The sequence below is a fragment of the Cheilinus undulatus genome, linkage group 13 (assembly GCF_018320785.1).
Source record: "Cheilinus undulatus linkage group 13, ASM1832078v1, whole genome shotgun sequence".
Taxonomy (NCBI): Eukaryota; Metazoa; Chordata; class Actinopteri; order Labriformes; family Labridae; genus Cheilinus; species Cheilinus undulatus.
The window spans coordinates 27,630,204-27,653,516 of record NC_054877.1 but is presented as its reverse complement, the minus strand read 5'-3'; the positions used below and the strand labels follow the sequence as shown (position 1 = coordinate 27,653,516).

General features: G+C 39.3%; 1 protein-coding gene across 2 annotated transcripts; it reads right to left on the bottom strand.

Moving 5' to 3' along the window:
- Positions 1–542: 542 nt before the first annotated feature.
- LOC121520779 (zonadhesin-like) lies at positions 543–22,860 on the bottom strand. Of its 2 annotated transcripts, none has more exons than XM_041804394.1 (29): positions 22,605–22,860; positions 22,378–22,430; positions 22,203–22,277; positions 20,560–20,768; positions 20,382–20,463; positions 19,315–19,712; positions 17,818–18,376; positions 17,531–17,727; positions 17,052–17,441; positions 16,387–16,679; positions 12,210–12,475; positions 11,660–11,719; positions 11,256–11,393; positions 10,923–11,179; positions 9,075–9,159; positions 8,845–8,907; positions 8,507–8,641; positions 8,117–8,373; positions 7,920–8,004; positions 7,608–7,841; positions 7,381–7,518; positions 6,770–7,026; positions 6,534–6,618; positions 5,547–6,443; positions 5,131–5,339; positions 4,126–4,282; positions 3,637–4,028; positions 2,319–2,445; positions 543–2,154 (listed from the first exon to the last, which is right to left on the bottom strand). In XM_041804394.1, exons 1-29 carry the CDS (start codon positions 22,679–22,681, stop codon positions 2,012–2,014), a joined length of 6,318 nt encoding a protein of 2,105 aa, XP_041660328.1. In that variant the 5' UTR covers positions 22,682–22,860; the 3' UTR covers positions 543–2,011. The 2 variants fall into 2 exon arrangements, with proteins under 2 accessions (XP_041660328.1, XP_041660329.1); XM_041804395.1 differs by having other exon boundaries at positions 11,660–11,716.
- Positions 22,861–23,313: the final 453 nt, after the last annotated feature.

Genomic DNA, 23,313 nt, shown 5'->3' with positions numbered 1-23,313 from the left:
TGTAGCTTTTTGTCCTAATTTCTTTATCAGTAAAACACTTGTATATTATGGGCTATTCTGACTTTACTTATATAATCTATTGCCTCAGTTATAATGTACTCACCATTGTAGAGAGGTAACAATCCCAACAGAAGAGAAAAGCAAAATACTAAACAACCCATGACTGTATGAGGCTGTGAATGTAACTGAGTCTTATTTTTACATCTGAGCATGACAGGCACCCAGACACACAAATTGTTCAGACACAGGACTGCTCTGACAAGTATCCTATTGTCTATTGCCCTCAGACAGTAATATCAAGTTACAGAAGTTATCTAACCATTTTCCCCTAAAATGATTAGGCCTTGTGTAGATGTAGAGGTTAAAGTGTTATAAATTCAGACTGTAAATATAATAATAATAATAATAATAATAATAATAATAATAATAATATCTTGAATTTATATAGCGCCCAGAATGTTGTTGTAGGTACACTAGGAACTGGAAAAGGTAGGGCACAGTGCAGTCAATCAAATTATAGCCAATAACAAGCAGCATTTTGAATAGTTGTTTATTGCACTTGAATATCTTTCAAACAGTTTTAAAGGGTGATATAATCTGTTATTGTCTGGAATACAGTAATCTTTACACAGTATATCATATTTTTCATTTTAACATGGCCATTACTTTGTTATACAGGTATGCAGTTTATGCACAACAGTAAGAGCGTCATCCCTTGAATAAATAGGTATGTCATGCCAATGACACAGTATAGAAGATACAGTTTATAATCAAGGTGCAAAGTTTTTTTTAAAAGGCTAAGAATTTAAACATTCACTGAGACTTGTAACTTCTTCAAGGTTGGCTTGAAAACTAGAACACAGTGGTAGCACCTTAATTTAGTGGGCCCTAATTACCTAGTAATTTTCTATTGATAAGGGTACTTATCTAGGCATTTTTCCAAGAATAACGTGATAATTACCTAGTAATAAATTGGCATTTTACCAAGTCATAAGTCTGTAATATCAAGGAAGTATTTACCTAGCAATAATGTATATATTATCAAGTAATTCCTTGTAATATTGTAGCAATTCTCTGGTAATTGGATGGTATTTTACCAAGTAATTTCCTAGAATTATGTGTTGCTTGATAATTACTAGATAATTTCTTTATTTCGGCCCACTAGTAATTTTTCAGGATTAGGTTAGGAAAGATACAATGACGCTCCCTGTCTGGGGTGTCACCCATTCAGTTTGGAGTAGAGGGCCAAGGGAAAGACACAGGCCACCTGTCGAAGACATTCACACAGGTTACTGACCAGGTAAGAATTACTTAAAGTAGAAGATTTGGGAGAAGTATCCAGCATTGATGAGTTGGCAGCATTGAGAGCAGGGTATCCCGTACTTGGTCCAGGGTTTTATTATTGTGTTGAACCATTTTTAACTTGGATTGTACAGCAAGTTGGTTGAATGCTGTTTTGATTTGAAATGTGTCTACTTTTAGTCCAGTGCTGGAGAATTAAAGACAATAATTTCTAATCATTCGGAATTACTTGATAATTAATACATTATCACTAGGTAAACACTTCCTTAATATTACCAAATTTCCAGTTAAATGCCAACTTATCACAAGGTAATTACCATTGATTCTTGAGAAATTATCAGATAATTACACTTAATTCTATATAATTACTAGGTAATTTTGGCCCTTTAGAAAAAAGTGTTACCAAAACGAACTCCTGAAACAATGTTTATCTCTAGATCATGTAGATGCAACAGTGACGTCTTTATCATGATATCTTCATTAGAGCTACAGGTTGCTAATGTACCATACATGTCTTCCTAAAAGCTAAAGGTAAAGAAAAGTGCATAGGTATGTTGTCACTGACAAGTAAAGTCTTCTATAAATTCTGTCTGTTATCATCAGTTGACAGATATCGTTGTGTAGAATTCATAGTAGAATCCCTCAGTGTTGTTTACACAAAGGTTACTGTTTTTAAGTGCTGTTTCTCAGCATTAGATGTATCCGATGCTCAAACTCTCCAGCTCTCTCCAAACTCTTGAACATTCCTGGCTATGGTGCCATCCGGTCTCATCAGGTCATTTTGCTTTCTGCCGTCAAAGTACCCACAAAGGCCTCCCACCTTTGTTTTATACATATTGGGTAGAATGATCTCTGCAGAGACAACATTAACAGTACAGTGTCAAATAACCTGATGTACAGAGAGGAAATAATTTGTTCGTTGACAGAGGATAGAAAGATTAAATAATTAGTTTGAATCCTACAAGATTTAGAGTTACTGTCTTATCTTTAACCTTTAATGGGTAAAGGATACTTACCTGCGTTGCTATCTCCATCAAACTCCACTGAAAGACCGAAGTCGGTCATAAGGTTGATGTGTGATGAATGCTGCCAGATATTGAGACCAGGAAGTGACACAGGAGTGACTGTTCTCTTTCCATCCATCTGTTGGAGACAGAGATGAGGATGTGTCAAGAAGATTTTTCATACTAAGGGTGACTTTTCTGAACTATTATTTACACTTAATTATGTAAATTTGTGTGCTAGGATGTTGAAAGACTATTTTTTCATCAAAGCTGCCATTTTTGGCTCTAGGGGTTTGTCAAATAAAAATAAGTTAGAGGGAAATGTGCCATCATCTGTTGGATGTGCTTTGAATAAAACTGGGTACACAGTTCAAAAACATCATAAAGAGTTGTATTAACTTTGATGATTAGTTCACTCTTGGGTAAAAATTTTCCATGAAATAGATGACAAATAAATTGAAACAGTAAAGATTTTCCTATCCACTTCAGCTACGTCTATTATATTTTAGTATTATATATTTTTTTTGTTGTTGTTTGCCTGTATTTGATAGGACAGCTGAAGAGAGATAGGAAACATGAGGATGGAGAATGAGGAAAGACATGTACCAAACAGCACCAAGATCAGGGTTTGAATCTGCGACCAGTACGACAAGAACTAAAGCCTCTGCCTACCTACTTCCCCAACTGGGCAAAACAGGCGGCCACTATGTTTATTTTGAAAACAATACACAGTAAAAGTAATCATATTTCGATACTTAGCCAGTATTCAGTAATGGTAGATTTGATACCCTGTGAAGATTAGATTTTTATTACTGTGAAAGTTAGCCTCACAAAAGCACTACTCTTAGTGGGTCTTGCTTTGTAAAACTGCAAGTCTTTACTTAGCTTACTGAGTATAACATGATGGTTTCTGCTTTGATACACTCAAAATTGAGAGTTACAAATCAAACACTTTATGTGCCGACCTTTTTGAAAGTACAAACTCAGAAAGCTTACATGATTTGACTCCTAAATAACAGTGTGGAGAGGCAGATACTTCTCTCTCTCTCTCTCCCTATCTTTTACTCACAAACCTGTATAAACTGCCAATAGGGAAATAACATGCGATGATCATAATTTAGCACACAGCACATCATCTCACTGCTGTTGTTACACTTCACAGAGAAAATGCGAAGAAACTCTTATTTCCCTCAGCACTTCAACAAATGTGTTGTGGGAAGACAGAGTTATGATGATAATACCTAATGAACATAATATTACATCTGCCGGAAAGGCTTCACAGAAAATGAAAAGAAGGTAGTATGTCATTAAAAAGGCCCTTGATACTTACAATCAGCTTTCTTTTTTGCTTGAACTCCACAGTGTGATTGTACACTCTGATCTTAAGCTCTTGTAAACAGTTGTCTTCATCGTCTTCCTCGCTGTCTTGATTGCGTGAGTCATCATCATCATCATCATCATCATCTTTGTCTTTGTCATCATCATCATCCTCATCCCTGACTTGGCGGCTGCTGTCTTCTTCACTGCTACTGTCATCATGCTGATGGCTATCATCGCCATTATCAGTGCGCCTATTGATGCCCTCAATGTAGACTGCTTGGAGGTTACTTGGCAAGTTCTTAGTCCGGACCAGCACATATGAGTGTCTTCCCACAAAGTCATGCTTTAGTCTGTCAAAGGTTCTGTACTCAGGATCTCCTTTGATGGAGCACTCACTGAAGCCTGTAGAGCAACAAGTGAAGAGTGATTCATAAATTAGTGAACAGCACCTTACATGCTGTAGGTAAATAACAGAGTTAAATGATTGTACTCATAGTACCTGTAGACTGGCAGTAATAGTCGTTGTTCTCTTTTGGAAGGCAAACAGCATTTCCATCACACTCATTCTTGTCTTCACATTCAATTCTCCCAACACCATGTTCCCTTTTGCATTTACATTTCTGACTGCAGTGACTGGTGTACCATACTTCGCTAAACTGAAAAGAAAGGATCATTATAGTTCTTAAACTTTTATATACACATTCAACATTTTGGACACCACGACTAAAGTAAGTAGTAAGTAAAGTAGTAAACTTTTATATAGCACGTTTAAAACAGCTTTCAGCTAACCAAAGTGCTTCATACAAACAAACAACCAAACAATACAGGAGATCATAGACAAGACACAATAACATGGCACAGAGTACACATTCACTGAGAGGAAAATGTTGCTCAGATTGGAGAAGTCTTTAAGCAGTATCAAAAGCCAAGGAAAACAGGTGGGTTTTGAGCTGGGCCTTGAACGAATGTAGAGTGTTTGCAACTCTAACTTGAGGAGGCAGATTGTTCCACAGACGTGGACCTGCCACTGAAAAAGCACAGTCACCTCTGAGTTTGCGTTTGATTCAAGTGGGAACCAATGAAGGGAAGAGAGTACAGGGGTGTTGTGCTCCCGTTTATGTGTGCCTGTTAAAAATCTGGCAGCAGCGTTTTGCACATATTGCAGGTGAGACAAAGCAGACTGACTGACCCCAAATAGAGGGAGTAACAGTAGTCAAGCCGTGATGTTATAAAAGCGTGGATAGGTTTTTCAGTGTCTATAAAAGAAAAAAAATGTTTTACTTTTGCTAAGGAGTGTAATTGATAAAAGCAGCCTTTCACTACAGATTTTTGTCAAATTTAAAAGCAGAATCAAAAATCACGCCAAGATTTTTTGCAGATGGTTGAAGGTGGGATGAGCCAAGGCTGAGGTTTGGTAAGATTTTCCAGCATATGCTATTTCATTAAGTTGAAACTGTAGATGACTTCTGCCCTTGATGAAGACTCATTCTCAACAGTCACTCACCTGACGTCTGGTGCCATTCCTGTCCACACATCCACACAGTTGGATAGGCACACAAACCCCGCCTTTCAGCACAAATCCATCGTCACATACACATCCTGGCACACAGCCCTCGTTGTTACTGCATTGTGATAGGCCATTCAGGTTTGAACAGGTGGGACTGCAGGGAGGGACGCATGTAGTGTAATGACTGTCCTCAGGGCAAGAGGGAGCTATGGAGGGAAGAACACAAACACAGTGTTAATTAGTCTACAATGAGAAGGTCTATGCATCAATGTACCATGCACTTTATATTTAAGGGCAATAGGTCTTTGAATATCTTAGCTTATGTGCAATGAGACTTACATAAGGTTTAGAACTAACATGATAAAAAGCCCAGTTCATGTTTCAATGGGTAAATAAAAAATGTTCTCACTTACTTGGTACAGGTGTATTTGGTGGTCTAACTGTTGTAGATTGTGGTGAAACTGTTGGGGTAATCTCAGGTCGACTAGTTGTTTGATTTGGTTTACTGGTTGTTGAAGGTTTTGGTCCAGCTGTAGTTGGTGGGTGTGGCCTAGCTGTTGTTTGAGGCTGAGCTGTAGTCTGAGGTTGTGGTTTAGCTGTTGTAGGAGGTTGGGGTCTAACTGTTGTTGGTGGTTGTGGGTGGTCTGTGGTAGGAGGTTGGGGTCTAACTGTTGTTGGTGGTTGTGGTTTAGCTGTGGTAGGAGGTTGGGGTCTAACTGTTGTTGGTGGATGTGGGTGGTCTGTGGTAGGAGGTTGGGGTCTAACTGTTGTTGATGGTTGTGGGTGGTCTGTGGTAGGAGGTTGGGGTTTGACTGTTGTTGGTGGATGTGGGGGAGCCGTGGTGGGAGGTTGGGGTTGAATTGTTGTTATTGGTTGTTGCTCGGCCGTTGGCTGAGGTTGTGGTTTAGCTGTGGTTGGGTGTGGCCAAGCAGTACTTTGTGGTTTTTGCTCAGCTGTTGTTTGTTGCTGTTGGTCAACTGTTGTTGGTGGTTGAGGTCTAGCTGTTGTTTGTGATCCTGGTTCTTCTGTTGTTGGGAGCTGTGGCTTAGCTGTTGTTGGTGGCTGATCTGTCCAGGCGGTGGTTTGGGGTCTTGCTGTAATTTCAGGCTCTGGTTGCTTTGATGTTTCGATTTCTGGGTACTGAGTTGTTGGTAGGGGTTCGGCTGTATTTGGGTTAGCTGTTGAAGATGGCTCTTGTGTTGGTGTTTGAGGTTGTGTTGCAGTGGTGCTGTTCCCAAAAGGAGGCTCTGGACCTTCTGTCGCACTTGTTTCAAACATTGTAGGAGTTGGGGTTACTGGTTTAGCCAGATCTGTTAAATTTTAAAATGAAGTCAGTTACATCAGTTTCATGTCATGACATGGATGACTAAGAACTGTTGCCAGTAGGAGGGTAGACTAACCTGCACAGTGGCCAAAGTGAAGCGACACATCATCAATGGCCACATCAGACTGGTCATTAGAACCTCTCCGCCCCTCAAAAAAGATCTAAAATAAAGTTCACAAGTTAGTACTTACTGTAAATCTGTCATAGCATGCAGATTAGTTACAATCATTTATTTTAGTCTGTATTACACTAAGTGTTTTTCTCTGCTGGCTGAAAAGGTAAGAAGAGCCGATGTGTTAAATTATGACTCACCTGAAATGCTCCAGCTGGTGTGAAGTCTACTTGCGCCAGTTGCCACATATTTCCTTGGTCATTCCTCTTCCACCAAATAGCATTGGCCAGTCTGTCTTCAAGCAAATAGACATGAAGGCCCATTGTATCTGCAGAACCGTACATATGGTACCAGAACTGCAGACACTGAGGACCAGAGCGAACACACTCAGAACTGATGAGACGAGCCGTGTCTCCATGTGACCCAGCATTGGCCTCAATGTAAAGATAGTGACCATCTGGTAAAGGACACAAGAGTCAGTTAATCAACCTAGAGAAAAAAAGCAATTCCTCTTTTAATTTGAAATTTAAATATCATCTTGCAATTGAGCCTAGTTACTTTTTTTGATAAATGTATTGAAAAAGCAAAAGACAAACGTGACACCTAAGAAGGCTCAAGGAAAAATGCAACTTTATAAAATATTGTACAGGAGGGACTTTACAACAGTCTACAATTCTGGTTCTACAAGGAAGAACTGTCTCAACAATGAGTTTTTCACAAGTCTCAATGTGACTAGCAGGAATGTGCTGCTTACTTATTCCCTGGCAGCTCTACTAAAAATTTACTTGGCTTGTGACAGAAAGCTGATTACCTCCCGTCGTGTGGTCTGAGGAAGGCCCAGTCATCAGAGTTGGTGTGGCGCCACTGTGCCTAGTCCAGTCAAAAACATCAGCAAGAAGCTGACTCCACTGACATAGATCTTGTTCAAAATTGCAATCCATTTGACATACTGAAAACAAAAGTCAGAAATATCTTTAGGTCTCTGTGAATGTAGTAACCATAAAAGTTCCACTACTTTTGATCAATTGTATACTTTACCTGGGTGTGGTAGAGGTTTGTTATCTGAATTTTCAGTGACATCACCAACATAAATAAAGTCTGTTGTTGCTTCCACTATGGGAGGTAAGGTGACATTTGCTACAGGTGGGTATTCCGTTTCAGGGGGAAGAACTGTTACACTGACTAGTGGAGGCTCTGGGGCCTCTGAGGTCGGTACTGAGGCTGTGGTGTTTCCATTTGGTAGAGGGGCACTTGTCACAACATCACTCAGATCTGAAATGGTGCAAAATATAATCAATACAAGCAAATACTTAACGCTTCATTTGCTCTCAGTTGTTGAGTGTGCCTTACCAGCACATCGGCCATGATAAAGTATGACATCATCTATCGCAACATCAGACTGTTCGTTGGATCCTCTACGACCCTCAATGATTATCTGTGTTGGGGAAAAAATTAAGTATATTTAGGGTGGTTGCTAAAATATGTATCCCACCTTTCCTTGGCTATCAATCTAAAACCCTTTGGGGGCCTTGTGGAAGATGTCTAACCTTGTAGGCTTCAGTTGGTGTGAAGTCCACTTGCGCCAGTTGCCACATATTTCCTTGGTCATTCCTCTTCCACCAAATAGCATTGGCCAGTCTGCCCTCAAGTAAGTAGACAGTAAGGCCCATTGTATCCGCAGAACCGTGCATATGATACCAGAACTGGAGACACTGAGGACCAGTGCCAGCACATTCAGAGCTGATGAGACGAGCTGCGTCTCCGTGTGTCACGTTGCTGGCCTCGATGTAAAGATAGTGGCCACCTAGAAAAGAGAAGTGACATGAAACTTCACAGATACCTTTCCATGCTTTGGCTGTTAATGGTTTCCCTGTATTATAACGTGCACTTCTTTTTTCACTATATGAAATATTTAAAGGAGGAGTGGAGTGTTTTACCTCCAGTGTGGTCAGCAGAGGGCCCAGTCATCAGGGTGGGGGTAGACCCAGAGTGCCATGTCCAGTCAAAAGCATCTGTGATCATCTGACTCCAGCTACAAAGGTTGCTGTCGAAGCTACAGTCAAGACTGCAGACTAGAGGGCAAAAAGTCAAGAGGAACAAAATATTGAGGCTCTATTACAACTTCCTGAAATTTTAGACAATCTGTAACTTTGGTTCCATGAAGATGCGCTGTTCAGTATTTATTAGACTGAAAACAAATGTTAATTTGTAACCAGACTTGAGCTTCTGATGTAGAAACAAGTGACCCATAAAATATTGCTTCCTGTGTACTTACCAGGGAGTGCTCCTGTAGTTGTGGAAGGATGTGTGGTTTGTCTAATAATGTCAGGGAATCTATCTAAAAGAAGGCATAAACACTTTCTATAACATATCTTAAATGGTCATGATCTTGGATGTTGAAAAAGTATTCTCACTATAATAAAAACCTAAATTTGAGTTCTGATTGATTGCATCATCTCTTTATAAATTTAACATGCTTGATATTTTTGTAAGAAGTTAACGTACCTGAGCAGGAGCCAAAGTGGATGGAAATGTCATCAATGGCCACATCTGACTGATCAGTGGAGCCGCGAACTGCTTCCACTATAATCTGAAAGAGCCAATGTTCATTTATTTCAGACCACACTCCAGCACTTTTATGGTCAATATACAGTGACCATTCACCTCCTTGGATGTTTTGCCCTCTTTATGATTTAAAAAATCAATCATACTCAATATTATTTCACTTTTTTGGGAAAAAAATTAATACCCTCTTTAATGTCAAAGTGAAAACAGATTTTTATAAAGTAATGTCAATTTAACAAAAATGTGTAATGTAAAATAAATGGTTGCATAAATATTCACCCCCTCTAGAATAACAGGCTTAATTCAAAAGAGGTCCAGCTGAAAGGTGCTTAAAGTCCAACAATTAGTAAAATAGGGATCACCTGAGTACAGTATATTTGTCTTAAATCATTTTAGTGTACAGACATCTGTCTGGAAGGTCCAGATACTGCTTAATCCGTATTCTTGGCTATCATTACAACATGAAGACAAAGAAAGCACTTCAAGAAACTCAGTGAAAAGGTTATTGAAAAGTACAAATCAGGAAGGATACATCCATCACCAAGAAAGAGAATAATAAATCTTGACTAAAGTTCATCAAAAGGTATGTCGGAGACTTCATGGTTAAGTGGAGGGAAGTTCTTTAGTCTGATCAGACCAAAATGGTGCTTTTTGGCCATCAGACAAGAGGCTACTGTGTATTCGGTGGACACCAAAAACTGCACATCACCATGAACACACCATACCCACTGTGAAGCATCGTGGTGGCAGCATCATGCTGTGGGGATGCTTCTCGGCAGCCGGTCCTGAAAGGCTTTAAAGGTACAGGGCAAAATAGTTGTGGGAAAATATAGGAAAATCCAGGAGGACAGTCTTACTCAGTCTACAAGAGAACTAGGGCTTGGGAGAAGATTAATTTTTGAGCAAGACAATAACCTGAAGCAGACAGGGAAGGTTCACAGAAATAGTTTCAAGACAACAAGGTGAATGTTCTGGAGAGGCCATGTCGAAGCCCAGTCCAAAGATAATTTATGGCTGGACTTAAAAAACAGCTGTTCACATCTAATCCCCATGCAACCTGAGAGCTTGAGCAGTGAAGAAGAATAGATTAAAATGGCAGTGTCCTGATGTGCAAGCCCGACTGAGACCACAGCCACACAGACTCAGTGCTGTGATTTCAGCTAAAGGTGCATCTACTTAATACTGGCTTGAAGGGGGTGAAAATGTATGTATTAACCTATTTTACATTATATTTTTTTATTGAATTGACATTACTTTGAAGAAATCTGTTTTTACTTTGACATTAAAGGTCACATATTATGCAAAATACACATTTTCAGGCTTTTCTAGCAAAAAATATGTGCACCTGGCCTGCCCAAAATCCCCCCAAGAATCAGAAAAATCCATTCCCTTCTCCCTCTGTTTCTCCATCTTTCAGAAAATGTGTGCCGAAATAAGCTGCTCTCAGATTTTCCCCTTATGATGTCATGTAGGGAAACAGCTCGTTCTGAGCAGGGCTGAAACAGAGGGGTTTTCAGACATGCAAAAATCCAATACTGGAGTGTTTTTTCAGCAGCAAACTTCACAGGCATGATTTGGAGACCTCTGAGACCAACATGAAATTGTGTCAAAGGGGTAAAATATGTGACCTTTATATAGGTTTCTAGCATGTTTTTGTCAAAAAAGCCATATTATATTGACCATGATTGATTTCAAAAATCACTTAAAAGTAAAACATCCAAAGGGTTGAATACTTTATATAGGGATTGTATTGTCACATATTGTCTCTGTATGCAGTGCCAAACTTACCTGGAATGGACCAGACTCTTTGATATCAGCATATGCTGGATGCCATTCAGGTCCCTGGTTGTTCATCAAAGACCAAATCTTGGTGGCTTTATTGTTCTTGATCAGGTATATATTTAGGGCCATGGCTGAAGCTGAACCATGCATATGGTACCAGAAGTGCAGGCAGAGTGGGCCATCATAATGGCACATTGAACTCATCATGCGGGCTGAGTCTCCGTGTCTCACACTGTTTCCCTCAATATACATGTAGAAACCAGCTAGAGAAATGTTGAATATATCAATATCAACATAAGAAAATAAAATCAGTGTAACAGCACTCTGTGCCATTTTTACCTCCAGTGGTGTGATCCTGGGTTGGGCCTGTGAGATCTGATGGGGTGGATCCTGAATTTCTTGTCCAATCAAAACTGTCCTGTACGAGCTGTTCCCACCCACACAGATTTTTTTCAAAATCGCAATTCATGGGACACACTACAGGAAAGCATATGAATACTAGTGAAATGATGATAAAATAGAATAGGCTGGTTATAATCAAGAACATTATAGACTTGAAAGGATTATGCTTCTGTTAAAAATCAAAGTGAGACAATTTTAATACAGTTTATGTAAATATTTGGCCTTTTGAGGCAAGCACATTCAAAAGCATACTTGGTTTTACATTTATTATTTATAATTGGATTATGCCACTGCTCATCCAAACCAGTAACAAATAGACCTTTGATTCTTAATGCTCTTACAAGTTTGATCTGGTGTTGGAGAGGAAGCAGTTGGAGTTGTTGTGGTTGTTTGGGATTCTGCTGAAATTGGGAGAAAAATGAAACAAAAACAAAAAAAAACAAAAAAAAACAAAAAATCAGACACATGAACAAAAAGACAAAAATTAGTTAACCACTTTAGCTTTTGGGTATCATCTACAGTTAGTTATTTTGACTTTGGCCAACCCCTTAACATCTAATCCATCAAATTTCTCCAACTTTGCTAAAAATCATTGACAAATCAAACTTAGGCAAAGCATTAACCATTCGCCAATGTCAGCCTCATGCAGGTTATAGTGATTGCCATGATTAAATGCTGAATAGCAGGAGCAGAGTTTCTGAAGAAAGCAATCAACAAGCAATATCACACAGCATTTAATAGAATAGTTTCACATGATCTTTATCACAACACTGTTTGTGGTTCAATAATTCTGTGAACTCAATCACAAACAATACTTTTGCAACCCATCATCATGATCAACATTATAGCATTTTCATCATAATCATCATCGTGTCTGATCCAAACACTCACCACAGGCTGTGTTTATCTGCCAGTTAGGCAGCTTCACTCCTGCAACCTCGCATGCAGCAACATAGGACTTCAGAGATTCGCATAGGGTGTATTGATCACCACTTGTGGCACAGTAGTCGTACACACAACTCTTGAGGTAGATGCTTGGGTGAATTCTTTCATGGCAGGGCTTGAAGGGCTCCCCCAGCAGTGCGTAACATTGATCATACGCCTCATTTTCCTCAGCATAATCACAGACTCTGGGATCATTAGGCTGAGCAACACACCTGAATAAGAAAATTAACACTGTTTAATAAGAGAGAAGAATTTATCATGGCACATGTATTTGACACAAGCCCCCTTTGCTTAGTCAAATAAATGAGAGAAATATGTTAAAATAAACAAGCCAAAAAGAAAATGGAAAACAGTCAAAGACAAATATATACATAAAATGCTATAACTACAAATTATTACAGTTTTATGCTCTGAAATACAGAATTTGTGAATGGGAGTCACTCGGCCAATTCTCTGTGAGAATGTTTTTTTTTGTGTTTTTTCAAATTCATTCATTTATTTATGTTTGTGTCTTAATCGCCATGTCCTTTAAAAAAATCAGTTATGTCAGGTTGGCAGATTTTTATCTGCTGCCAACGTGTTTTACCCTGTATACATGTATTTATCTTTAATTAGCTTGTAATAAATGGGTTTTTATCTGGTATTAAATAACCTTTGCAAGCAAACCAGGTCGTAAACTGCTCAAGGTCAGCTAATTGCTAGGGATGTGCGGATACAGTCATGGACGAAAATGTTGGCATCCCCTGGAATTTTTCCAGAAAATACACCATTTCTCCCAGAAATTGTTGCAGTTACAAATGTTTTTGGCATACACGTTTATTGCCTTTATGTGCATTAGAGCAATAGAAAAAATTCGAAGAAAAAAGCCAAAATTGACATAATTTTAAACAAAACACAAAATTGTTGGTACCCTTTTAAACCTGTGGGTAAATCATTTTATTTCCAGCATGTGATGCTCATTTAAGCTCACCTGTGGCAGTAACAGGTGCTGGCAATCTGGAAATCACACCTGAAGCCAGTTAGAATGTATAAAACTTGACTCAACCTTTGTGTTGTGTGCCTGTGTGTGTCACACCAAGCATGGAGAAGAGAAAGAGGAGCCAAGAACTGTCTGAGGACTTGAGAAGCAAAATTGTGGAAAAATATGAACAATCTCAAGGTTAAAGACCATCTCCAGAGATCTAGAAATTCCTTTGTCCAGTGTGTGTAATATAATCAAGAAGTTTATAACCATGGAACTGTGGCTAATCTCCCTGGATGTGGACGGAAGAGAAAAATTGACAAAAGAATGCAACGCAGAATAGTTGGAATGGTGGATAAACATCCTCAGTCAACTTCCACACAAATTCAGGCTGTCCTGCAGACTCAGGGTGCAAAAGGGTCAGCTCGGACCATACGACGTAATCTGAATGAGATGAAGTGCTATGGCAGGAGACCGAGGAGAACCCCACTGCTGACAAAGAGACATAAAAAAGCCAGACTGGAGTTTGCAAAAATATACCTGAGTAAGCCTCAATCCTTCTGGGAGAACATTTTGTGGACAGATGAGACTAAGGTAGAGCTTTTTGGAAAAGCACGTCATTCTAGTGTTGATATCTTAGGGTTAAACATTTCAGAGTTGATTTTTACTCTCAAAGGGCAATTTTAACTCCATTCTGAATTCAGTGGTATTCAGTGTTAAGTTATTTGACAGTGTTGATCCACTAGTGTTAGTTTAACTGTAACGAGCCAATTGATCTAAGCTCTGCTCCCTGCAATGTAAAATCTGGGGGAAATGTATGGATGTAAGTAGTTCCCATCATGCCCTTTGGCAGAGTGTATAGGTGTGTTGGGATGTTGCCTGTACAGTGATCCCTTTGGGTTCTTCTTGACATGTTAGAGGTAGATTGATGTTGTTTTTGGTTTGAGACACATTTGTACCATGAGTGAAGTTATCCACTGAGTAATAGTTCCTATCTGTGACTTTAGGTGATCCTTAAGGTTGCATAAAGCATCTTCTTCATCAGTATACCTTCCGTGAGGTTGACTCTCTGTTTTGTTCTTGCCAGAGGAGACCAACATTGCCACTGATTTTCAAGAGTTACTGCTGCTACTGGAAAGTATTTAGGACTTTCAGAAGTGTAGTTTAACTATATAGCTTGGACCAATAAAGTACACCTACTTTAGTGTTAAATTTAATCATATGAGTTTAATTAAATTTGTCAATTTAAGTGTGTGTTTTACTTTATGATCGAGTTGCGACTTTACCTGAATAACCTTGTTAGAGATCTACTCTCTTGTTATTGCAAATAAGCAAAGATCATTATTTACCTTACAACTCCTCATTTCAGTAACTTTTACTTTTACTTAGATTCATAGACGAGTGCTTTAACTAAAGTGAATTGTAAGCTTAGTAACCGTACTTTTACCTTAATATAATTGTCATTATTTTTTCCACCTCTGTTAGCAGTGTTGGGTAGTGTTACTTTTGAAACTAACTCATTAAATTAGTGCATTACATACTGAGAAAGTTATTTGATATGTTACTGTGTAACCTACATCTAAATGTAACGCGTTAGAGTACTTTTGCATTACTAAATATTAAAACCCTTTAGCCACTTGTTACACTTGGTGGTTGTAAAAATGACAGATAATGACCGCACGTCTGCATTTAAATGTGCAGACTCTAATGCCAATGTACAGCATAACCTACAGCCCATAATCTGTATCTCTGCAGCCTGAGAACACCGCTAACAGACGGAAAAACCTTCACAGCTCTTTAACATGCTCACAATCTGACAACAAGCTGAGCAGAGGCAGACAGAACCCCTCAAACGCTGTGCGTAATAATCACGCGTAATTGGAACAGATGAACAGCTGATTCAATGAAAGCAATCGGAGCTTTTAAACTTACGTTTCACCATGATGCTGTTCTTGTCCCTTTCATCCAAAAATCCATCATAATGGATAATGGGCATAACGGGCGCGTAATGGCACAGAATGTTTACCTTCCGCTGGCTCAATGCTACATGCCAATGTGACTACAGGAAAAGAGAAGGACAAACAGAGTAGATGCTTCAAGGTGCTTCTTTTTTCTTTCTCTCTTTTGAAGCCGCGGTAGAGAGAGGAAATTTGGGATTTTTCTTTCAGTAACGGATTACTTTTATGAAAAATGTAACTAATACCGGGATTACTTGAATTGTAAAACTAACACGTTACGTTACTCGTTACTCCAAAAAAGTAATCTGAGTACTCTAACAGACTATTTTGTAACGCGTTACCCCCAACACTGTCTGTTAGTAACTGAATACGCTTGAAGGAAAATAACAGTTACATCAATGGCTGACAAAAGATATGGCTAATAATTGTCAAGGATTTTGGGCCAGCTAATCAGGTTTCAGAGGGGCCATAGTCTGCCTGTACAACTGGATCTGCTTTCAAGATAAAAATGATGCTCCATGCAGCAGGGAGGAGAGGCGCTAACATCTTCATATTCAATCTCAGAACAAGAGCAAACTGCATGAAGCTAACACCCTTTATAATAGTGTTGGTGCCTGAGGATGTTTAGCATGATATGCTTTGTAAATTGGACCTTGAGACAGAGCAAATAGCAAAGTAAAGAAGCGCTGCTATTGGCTGCTGTAATCCTGTTGTTTTCATTTAGTATGGTGTTATGAATCAAGGTATCATTATTTCCATTGTAAATATGATTTTCAATTACCCTACTATCTTAACTTAGTCATGAAAAATGGCAATTCTTCTTGTAAAAATGTTTGTTTACAGAATTAACACAGCAGCACCATCTATTGTTGAAACTTAAAAGTACGATACAGTTGAGCACAAGCTTCATGGACATATTTCATTTTGTTTCTACTATTTGCCGCAGGCCAATAAAAAATGGACCTCAGGCCACATTTGGCCCTGTACACCCCTGCTTTCGCACATTGGCAGCCCATCATTTGCTTACTAGCCTTAACCATTTAGTACAGCTAAGGTTTAAGGGAATGCAATTAGCATAAAACTACAAGTTTTTCTTAATAACCTGCTTCAAATAGTATGTTTTATCTGTTCAAGATAAATTGAGAACATTCTTCCAATTTGAACCAACAGTTGTGCAGATATCAAGGCATGTCTAACTACTTACTTATCATTGCCCAGCAGCCTCCAGCTGTCAGCAAACTCAAATGGCCCAGTAGCATTTTGGCCCTCTGGTGTTATGAAGTCATCGTCCTGGTATTCAGAGTAGGTTCCGCACAGTCCACACAGTTCATACTTGAAGCGGTCATCCACTTGCAGGAACAGCCTGTACTGCCCATCTATCATTATTCTGAGGCCAAAGGTCGACTCCAAGGCAATAAAGTTATTCTGCATGTCAACCCATACTGAGCCGTACGTGCCATTAGTGAAATAGGGAAGTTCCACAGTGTTGCTATCCACCTAAAAAGAGAACAACGTATGTTTTGTCAGTCCTGCTACAAGTGGGTTTATTGTTGGTGTCTTATATAAAATAATAATGTTTACTTCTGCAAGTATAGTGCCTGCAACTAATTTGCTGCCAACCAGCTGTTAAGGGAGAAGTCAAGTGGGTCAGTTAAGTCCTAAAACGCAAACAAATTTAATCCTGCATTGACCCGTCACAGGGTAATAACTCAGCCGTATAAACAGGGATGAAGTCATTAAAGACATCAGCAGATAAGGCAGAACAATGACTCTCTGAATCCAATAAACTTGCAGGTCTTTGCTGCAGCCGTTAAAAACTTGACACATTTATATTTTTAATGTGTGTAGAGTCAGAGTTTTTATGCTTACATAGACCTCGCCGCTCATATTCAGGGTGAGGTGTAGATCGTCGACCTGAAAGGACACTGCTTGCAGCTTGGACCGTGTGAAGTTCTGAAGGGTGGGGTGCATGTTGTGACCAATCACAGAGAACTGAACTGGACTTTCTCTTCCACATGTTGTAGTCAGTGTATAGCTGCAACCACCTTGAAAATCATACGCCAACCCATCAAAGGTGATGTAGTGTGGATCGCCATACACTCTACAGATGGCGGGACGGAAAGCGAAGCAGCCTTTGACTCCATCTTCTTCCTTACAGACTTCATTGTCTACACAATGCATCGGTTTGCATTGCACGTCATTGTTACCCATGCACTGGCACTGCTGCTCACACTCTCCTTCTGTCAGTGTTTCTCCTTTCTGTGGTAAAAAAAAAAAAAAAATTTTTTTTGAACTAATTCTTGAACTTTGGAAGTGAACATGTGCATAAGATTATGTACCACACTTACCTGTAAGTGTATCCCGTTATACCAGCACCCACAGTCCTCTGCTGGGACACACTTTCCACCATTGAGTTTGTAGCCATGATCACACTCACATCTCTCCTCACAGCTGCCACAGAAGCCCGCTATATCCTGGCTAGAACACACATCTGGACAGCCATCAGCACAGGAGTTATAGTGGCTGTTCTCACCACACTGGAAGGCTAGAAGGAAGAGAAAAGGAGAGTAAGATTATTCCACTTTTTGGAGACTGAAGTAGAGAAACGAAGGTTGGAAGAAACAAAGCAACATACGGCAGAATGAAGAGTTTCTCCAAAGAGGTACGGCCACTCCAGCATCCTGGCAGATATCAGCATAGACATTCAGTGTTTCACACAGCACCACAGTGTCGCCATGTGTAGCACACATGCTGGCCATACAGCCCCTGAAGTAGCTCTCTGCTCCCACCACTGACAGGCAGTCGGCAAAGGGCCCGGTACTGGAGAGGAGGGCTCCACAGTTCAGCTCGTCGGCATACTCAGCCTCCTCCAATGGGTCACACTGATGAGGCACCAGCATGGTTTCACATGTGGAGCTGGCCTCCCTCGTCTGCCAGCTCTCAGCCAAAGCTGTGGCATCTCCTGCAGTCGTACCATTCGGCATTTTGAAGTCATCCTCTTTGTTGTGGTTAAAGTTTCCGCACAAGCCACAGACTTTATCAGAGTACTTGGTTGGCAGAGTGACATGGAGGGCACCGGCCCTGTCGTATGAAACTGAAAGACCAAAGCTGGTTCTCAGTAGCACAGCAGCAGGGTTGCTTTGAATGTGGATATTTTGGAACTTCAGTGGAAGTTTTCTCCAGACTCCGTTAACCTGAAAGATTGAAAGTTTTACACTTCTTTACCAGCAGCAATATACTCAGCTGTATCTGACAGTTTGTATAAAAAGCAGCATTCTTGAGATAGATCCATCTTTACGAGCTGATAAGGCTGATAAGTCCTTGAAGAATTTCAGGACATTCTGCCACTAAACCCTAGGCTTTACGATAAACTCAGTTTATCAGTAGGGAGGGCTGAAGATATTGTACCGTTATTTCAAGCACATAACCTATAGTTCAACACTTGTTACAAAACTGAAGTACTGGAGGCTTTTTGAGTTAAAAGACGAAGCATTAGGTTTTCAGATTCTTTTTGACACCACTTTCTTTTTTTTGTTTTTTTTACAAATGATCCAATGGTGTTCAAAAGTACTAAAGCTCTTAAGGAACTATTTTATAAGACAAGTGTACAGGAGAGATAAATCCATCAAAAATAGCATGCAAACATGTTTACATTGCCTTACATCTTGTTTCCACTTATTTATGTGACTGATGTCTGTATTCCTAAATATATGGATGATGCCTCCTAGTTTCGAACAAAAGGATGTGAACTTTAAAGAAAAATAAAAACCTGATTGAAACTACATGTGACATTGAGTAGTTTTGAGTACATTTTTGGATAGTCCTAAGAAAAGAATAGGATTACCAATACATATCAAGAATTAAGTGAAGATTTATTTTAAAAAAGATGAATGAGTGGAAGAACAAGCTAAGCTAAGTTAACGCTTTATCAAAACAGATTTCAATATTGTTTGATTTTTGCTAGTATCATATCAGTGGTTAAACATCTTCAACTATGACAACCTTAGAAACAGTATGGCTGAACTGAAGCTTTTGAGAAGAGATGCTTAAGGGTTATGGTCAGGATAAACCCGGCTAAATTTAGCCATCAATGACACAGTCTACGTCGCATCTAAATATCTAATATACTCACCACAACCCGGCTTGTTATCTTCTTCAGCAGGGAAATTCTGGAGTTCCCCACACCCACAACAACCTTTTGAACAGTTGAGAGGGATGAGTTCCCGTTCTGCTCGTTGACCACTTCCACGCTGAACTGAGGCAGGGCCTCGCTGGGCAAACAGCTCTTAGCTAGGACATAGGAGCAGGGGGCCATGAAGCGGAACAGCACTCCATCAAAAGTGCTGCAGTCTGTGTCACTGTGTATCGTGCATGTTCCTGAGGCAAAAATCCCTCTGGAGTCTCCTCTTTTGGGACCACAGGTTTGGCCCTGAGGGCACTGAGACAGGGAGCAGGAGAGCTGGCCATCAGAGCAGAGGCAACGAGTAGACTCATCTGTCCATATTTCTGTGTTTGATTCACATTGGGGTCCTGTGAGGGACGAGGAAACAATCAGATAAACACAACACTACCTGGCTGGTCAGCATCATTTAATAAATCATTACATTTACTGATAACAATGGTTCTAATAATCCTTGTTGACCCACCTTTGAATTATATAAGTAATCTTAATTAGATATGCATGCTCTTCATTTACATTTATCAGTACAATTACAGGCAATATTAACAAGCTTATCTATGTTTTCAAACTTGATAATTAAGACTAATAAAAATGTCTCCAGATGGTTATATGATGGAAGGTCCCTTGAGTAAAATTGCTTTTACAGTGATGTGAAACTCCTGAGACATTATACCATTGTTTTACTTTGTTTGCCCTTTCTGTGTTGTGATTTTTTAAGTTGTGTTCTACTTCCTAAGATCTCTCTTGTAAAACAGTAAAAGTCTCCTGCTTTAAGTTGAAATGGGAAAATAGAAGAGTTCTAGGGCAATCTGCCTCAAATTTTCAAGACATTTTTAGGAGACCTTTGTAAAAGACACCTTAACACTCGCTACTTTGTCTTACAACTCTAATATTTTGTTGGACAGACATTATCTGAGAGCGATCTACCTGAACGTAGTAAAATGTGTCATTTTCTGACTGATGGAACCGAACGTGGATTGGTCTTTATGTAGCAAAAAAAAAGATTACAGAATATTTACCACATGAGCCTCTCCTCACACCTATCTGTTTAAGTGTGACTCGTCCTCCTGTGGGGACGGCATGAACTGTTTCAATTACAACCTGAGGAACAGCAGATAAAATGCTTTTATGTTTCCATTTTTATTCAGATCAACAGAAAAGATAGATAAAATAATCCATAGTTTGCTGCCATCGTACCTGAGTTCCTGGCTCAATGATGTGCAAGGGGACAAACGCTTGTCTCCAAGAATCTCCTTGTTGGGCAGGTGAGGACCAGATTTCTTCCAGACCAACACTACTTTTTAGCAGCACGTGGACTTCAGACGCAGGGAGGTACCAAAACTCTAGACAGGCCTCACCCTCCAGACCCAATGGACCACTCTCCAAAATATTCACTGAACCGTCTCCTAAAAGTGAAAAAACAAACATAAATGGTAGGTGGACTTGAGGTTATGTAGGACTTTTCTAGTTGCACAGTGCAGGTCACACCTACCCATTTGCAACCATTCAGACACTGATAGTGGATCTGCTGTGAAAAAGTCTTTTGGTATTAGCTTAACACAGCCATATGTATCCATACTAGGTCTGTCAGCATTAATGGAATAATCATGATTAATTAAGGTTCTTAATTAGTGCAATAAGTTTTTTTAATCACGTGCTTTTTTTAATTATCCCTGCAGCACACTTTGGCTACACCACAGGAGCATCTTCCTGCAGCCACAGTGATGTAAACAGGGTTCTGCAGATCCTTGAAAAGTCTTAGAAAGTCTTATTTTTACTTGTGAGAAGTCTTAAATTGTAACTGGCATTTTGCCTGAGACATGTCTGGCAAAGTCATTGTGACACCCATTGTGACATTTACTCCCTGAGAAAAAATGTTATTATGGATTTGAATAAGAAAGCTGTTTAACATCAGGTTAGCACACCCAAATATAAGTACAACTGTATTATTTATTGATAGACTAGAACTAATAACTCTAAATGTGCCAGAAATCATCAGATTTGGGCAATTATGATTGTAAAACATCTTAGCCCTACACCAGTTGTCATCTCATAAACAGTAAATTAAATCTTAAATACAGTCCTGGTCAAATGTGTGCTGAGGGATCTTACATACTTTTTTATCTTTGACAGCTTGCTGCGTGAAAATTATTCATTAAAGTTCAAGTCTTAAAAAGGTCTTTAAAATACTCAGACAGCACAGTGGAAAAGTCAAAAGCCATCTGCACTTCCTTTTTGATAAGTAATAGGTTCCTTTTTCTGTAGTTAAGTTATATAGTCTTTGTCACAGTCTTTGATCTACCTGAAGTTCCTTATTATCTTTTAAAATTAAACCAGATTTGTATCCCAACAGGAAAACAGCGACCTTAGTTTAAGATTGTACAAAAGGACAAAATGAAAGGAAAAAACAAACAAAACAAATTACATGAGATCAATTGGGATTAACCACAAAAATTCTGAAATATATTGCAATTACAGTTTGTATCCTTTGACAGCCCTATTATTGCAGTGACAAAGATAGGTACATCTGTTGTAAGACTCAAATCTGCACCATGAGCGCAGCTCTTTTACTTTGACTACCAGCGGGAGAAAACCAGGCTATAAAAGATTATTGACCTCCTTCAGATTAATTAGTGATACACGCACTGTTGCAGCCTGTTTGAAGATTAAAACAGAACTGTGGACTGCTGTTCCAGATCCCCTCTGTAAGGGCGGTACACTATTAAATGTTACCTCATTCAATTTATCTTTAAATGTTGGCGTGAACTCATTACTGGAGTGAACTATAACCTGGTTTGATAACATGTAATTGTGTCAGACTTTCATTTAAACGACTGTACCTGCTCTGGGTTGATGCCTTGTCCAGTCACAAATGAAGTTGTTGTGCCTGTCATAGGAGCATTGTGTAACATACTCTATGAAAGAAAATGAAAAGTGTTAAATGTTGTAGATGCATTCAGTCTTATTGCTGTGAAAAACTAAGATCTAGTAATATCATAGTGTGAAAAGTGATACCTGAATTTATTGTCCATTCTGGTAAAGTAATTAATGATAAATCATCTTCAGCCCTGAAATTGTGGGAAAAAAGATAATGAAGTGTTATACATGAATTTAAAAAATGACTTCATCTCAAACTTTTATCAAAATCAAACCTCATTTCTGTTTCCACTTTTCAAAATTAATGACAAGTTTAGCTAAGTTTTAAATCAGACTGTTAAAATGTAAATCATCCCGACACCAACCTGCTCAGAGTCCCAGTCTGAGTTAAAAAGAGTAGAGTCACTGTGACCAACAAATCAGTGTGGATGCCTCCAAGCATAGCTGATCCCTTAACAGCAGCCTCTCAGCTGCTCTCCCGTTGCTAATACTCTCTCCCTCTTTGATGAGCTGAAGAATGAAATGATGAGCAGTAACTGTTGTGGAGCCCCTCTCTGTAGAAACTCAGTTAATGAGACCCTTTAAGCGCCAGCACAGATGTGTGGGCCCCTGCTTAGTTGCTCTCAGAGCAGAGCAGAGGGTTCTAGCATTTATAGCCCCTGACACCTCACCAGGTAACTTCTGCAGTGGGCGGGGAGAGAGACGACTGGTGTACGGTGAGACATGAAAGGGGTGGGACCGCAACTGGTCTAAAAAAAAATGTGCTGGAAGTAACAACAACAATGTAGTTACAGTAAAGACTGATAGGGAAGGTCAGGGTTTAATGTTGCTAGATCATAAAACCGAATTTTTCCATTGACTTTGATTTGGAAAGTGCTAAAAATAACCTATGAGTGAACTTAGAGGGCTATAATGAAATGATTGGAAAGGCAATGGTGAATTTAAATGTCATCATCATCTATTTAGAAACTGCACTGGGAATAAGATAAGAAAAGAAGCTGCAATAAACAACTGAATTCATAACACTTTTATGAAAACAGGGGTAGTGGTGGCTGTACTGATACATCAACATCC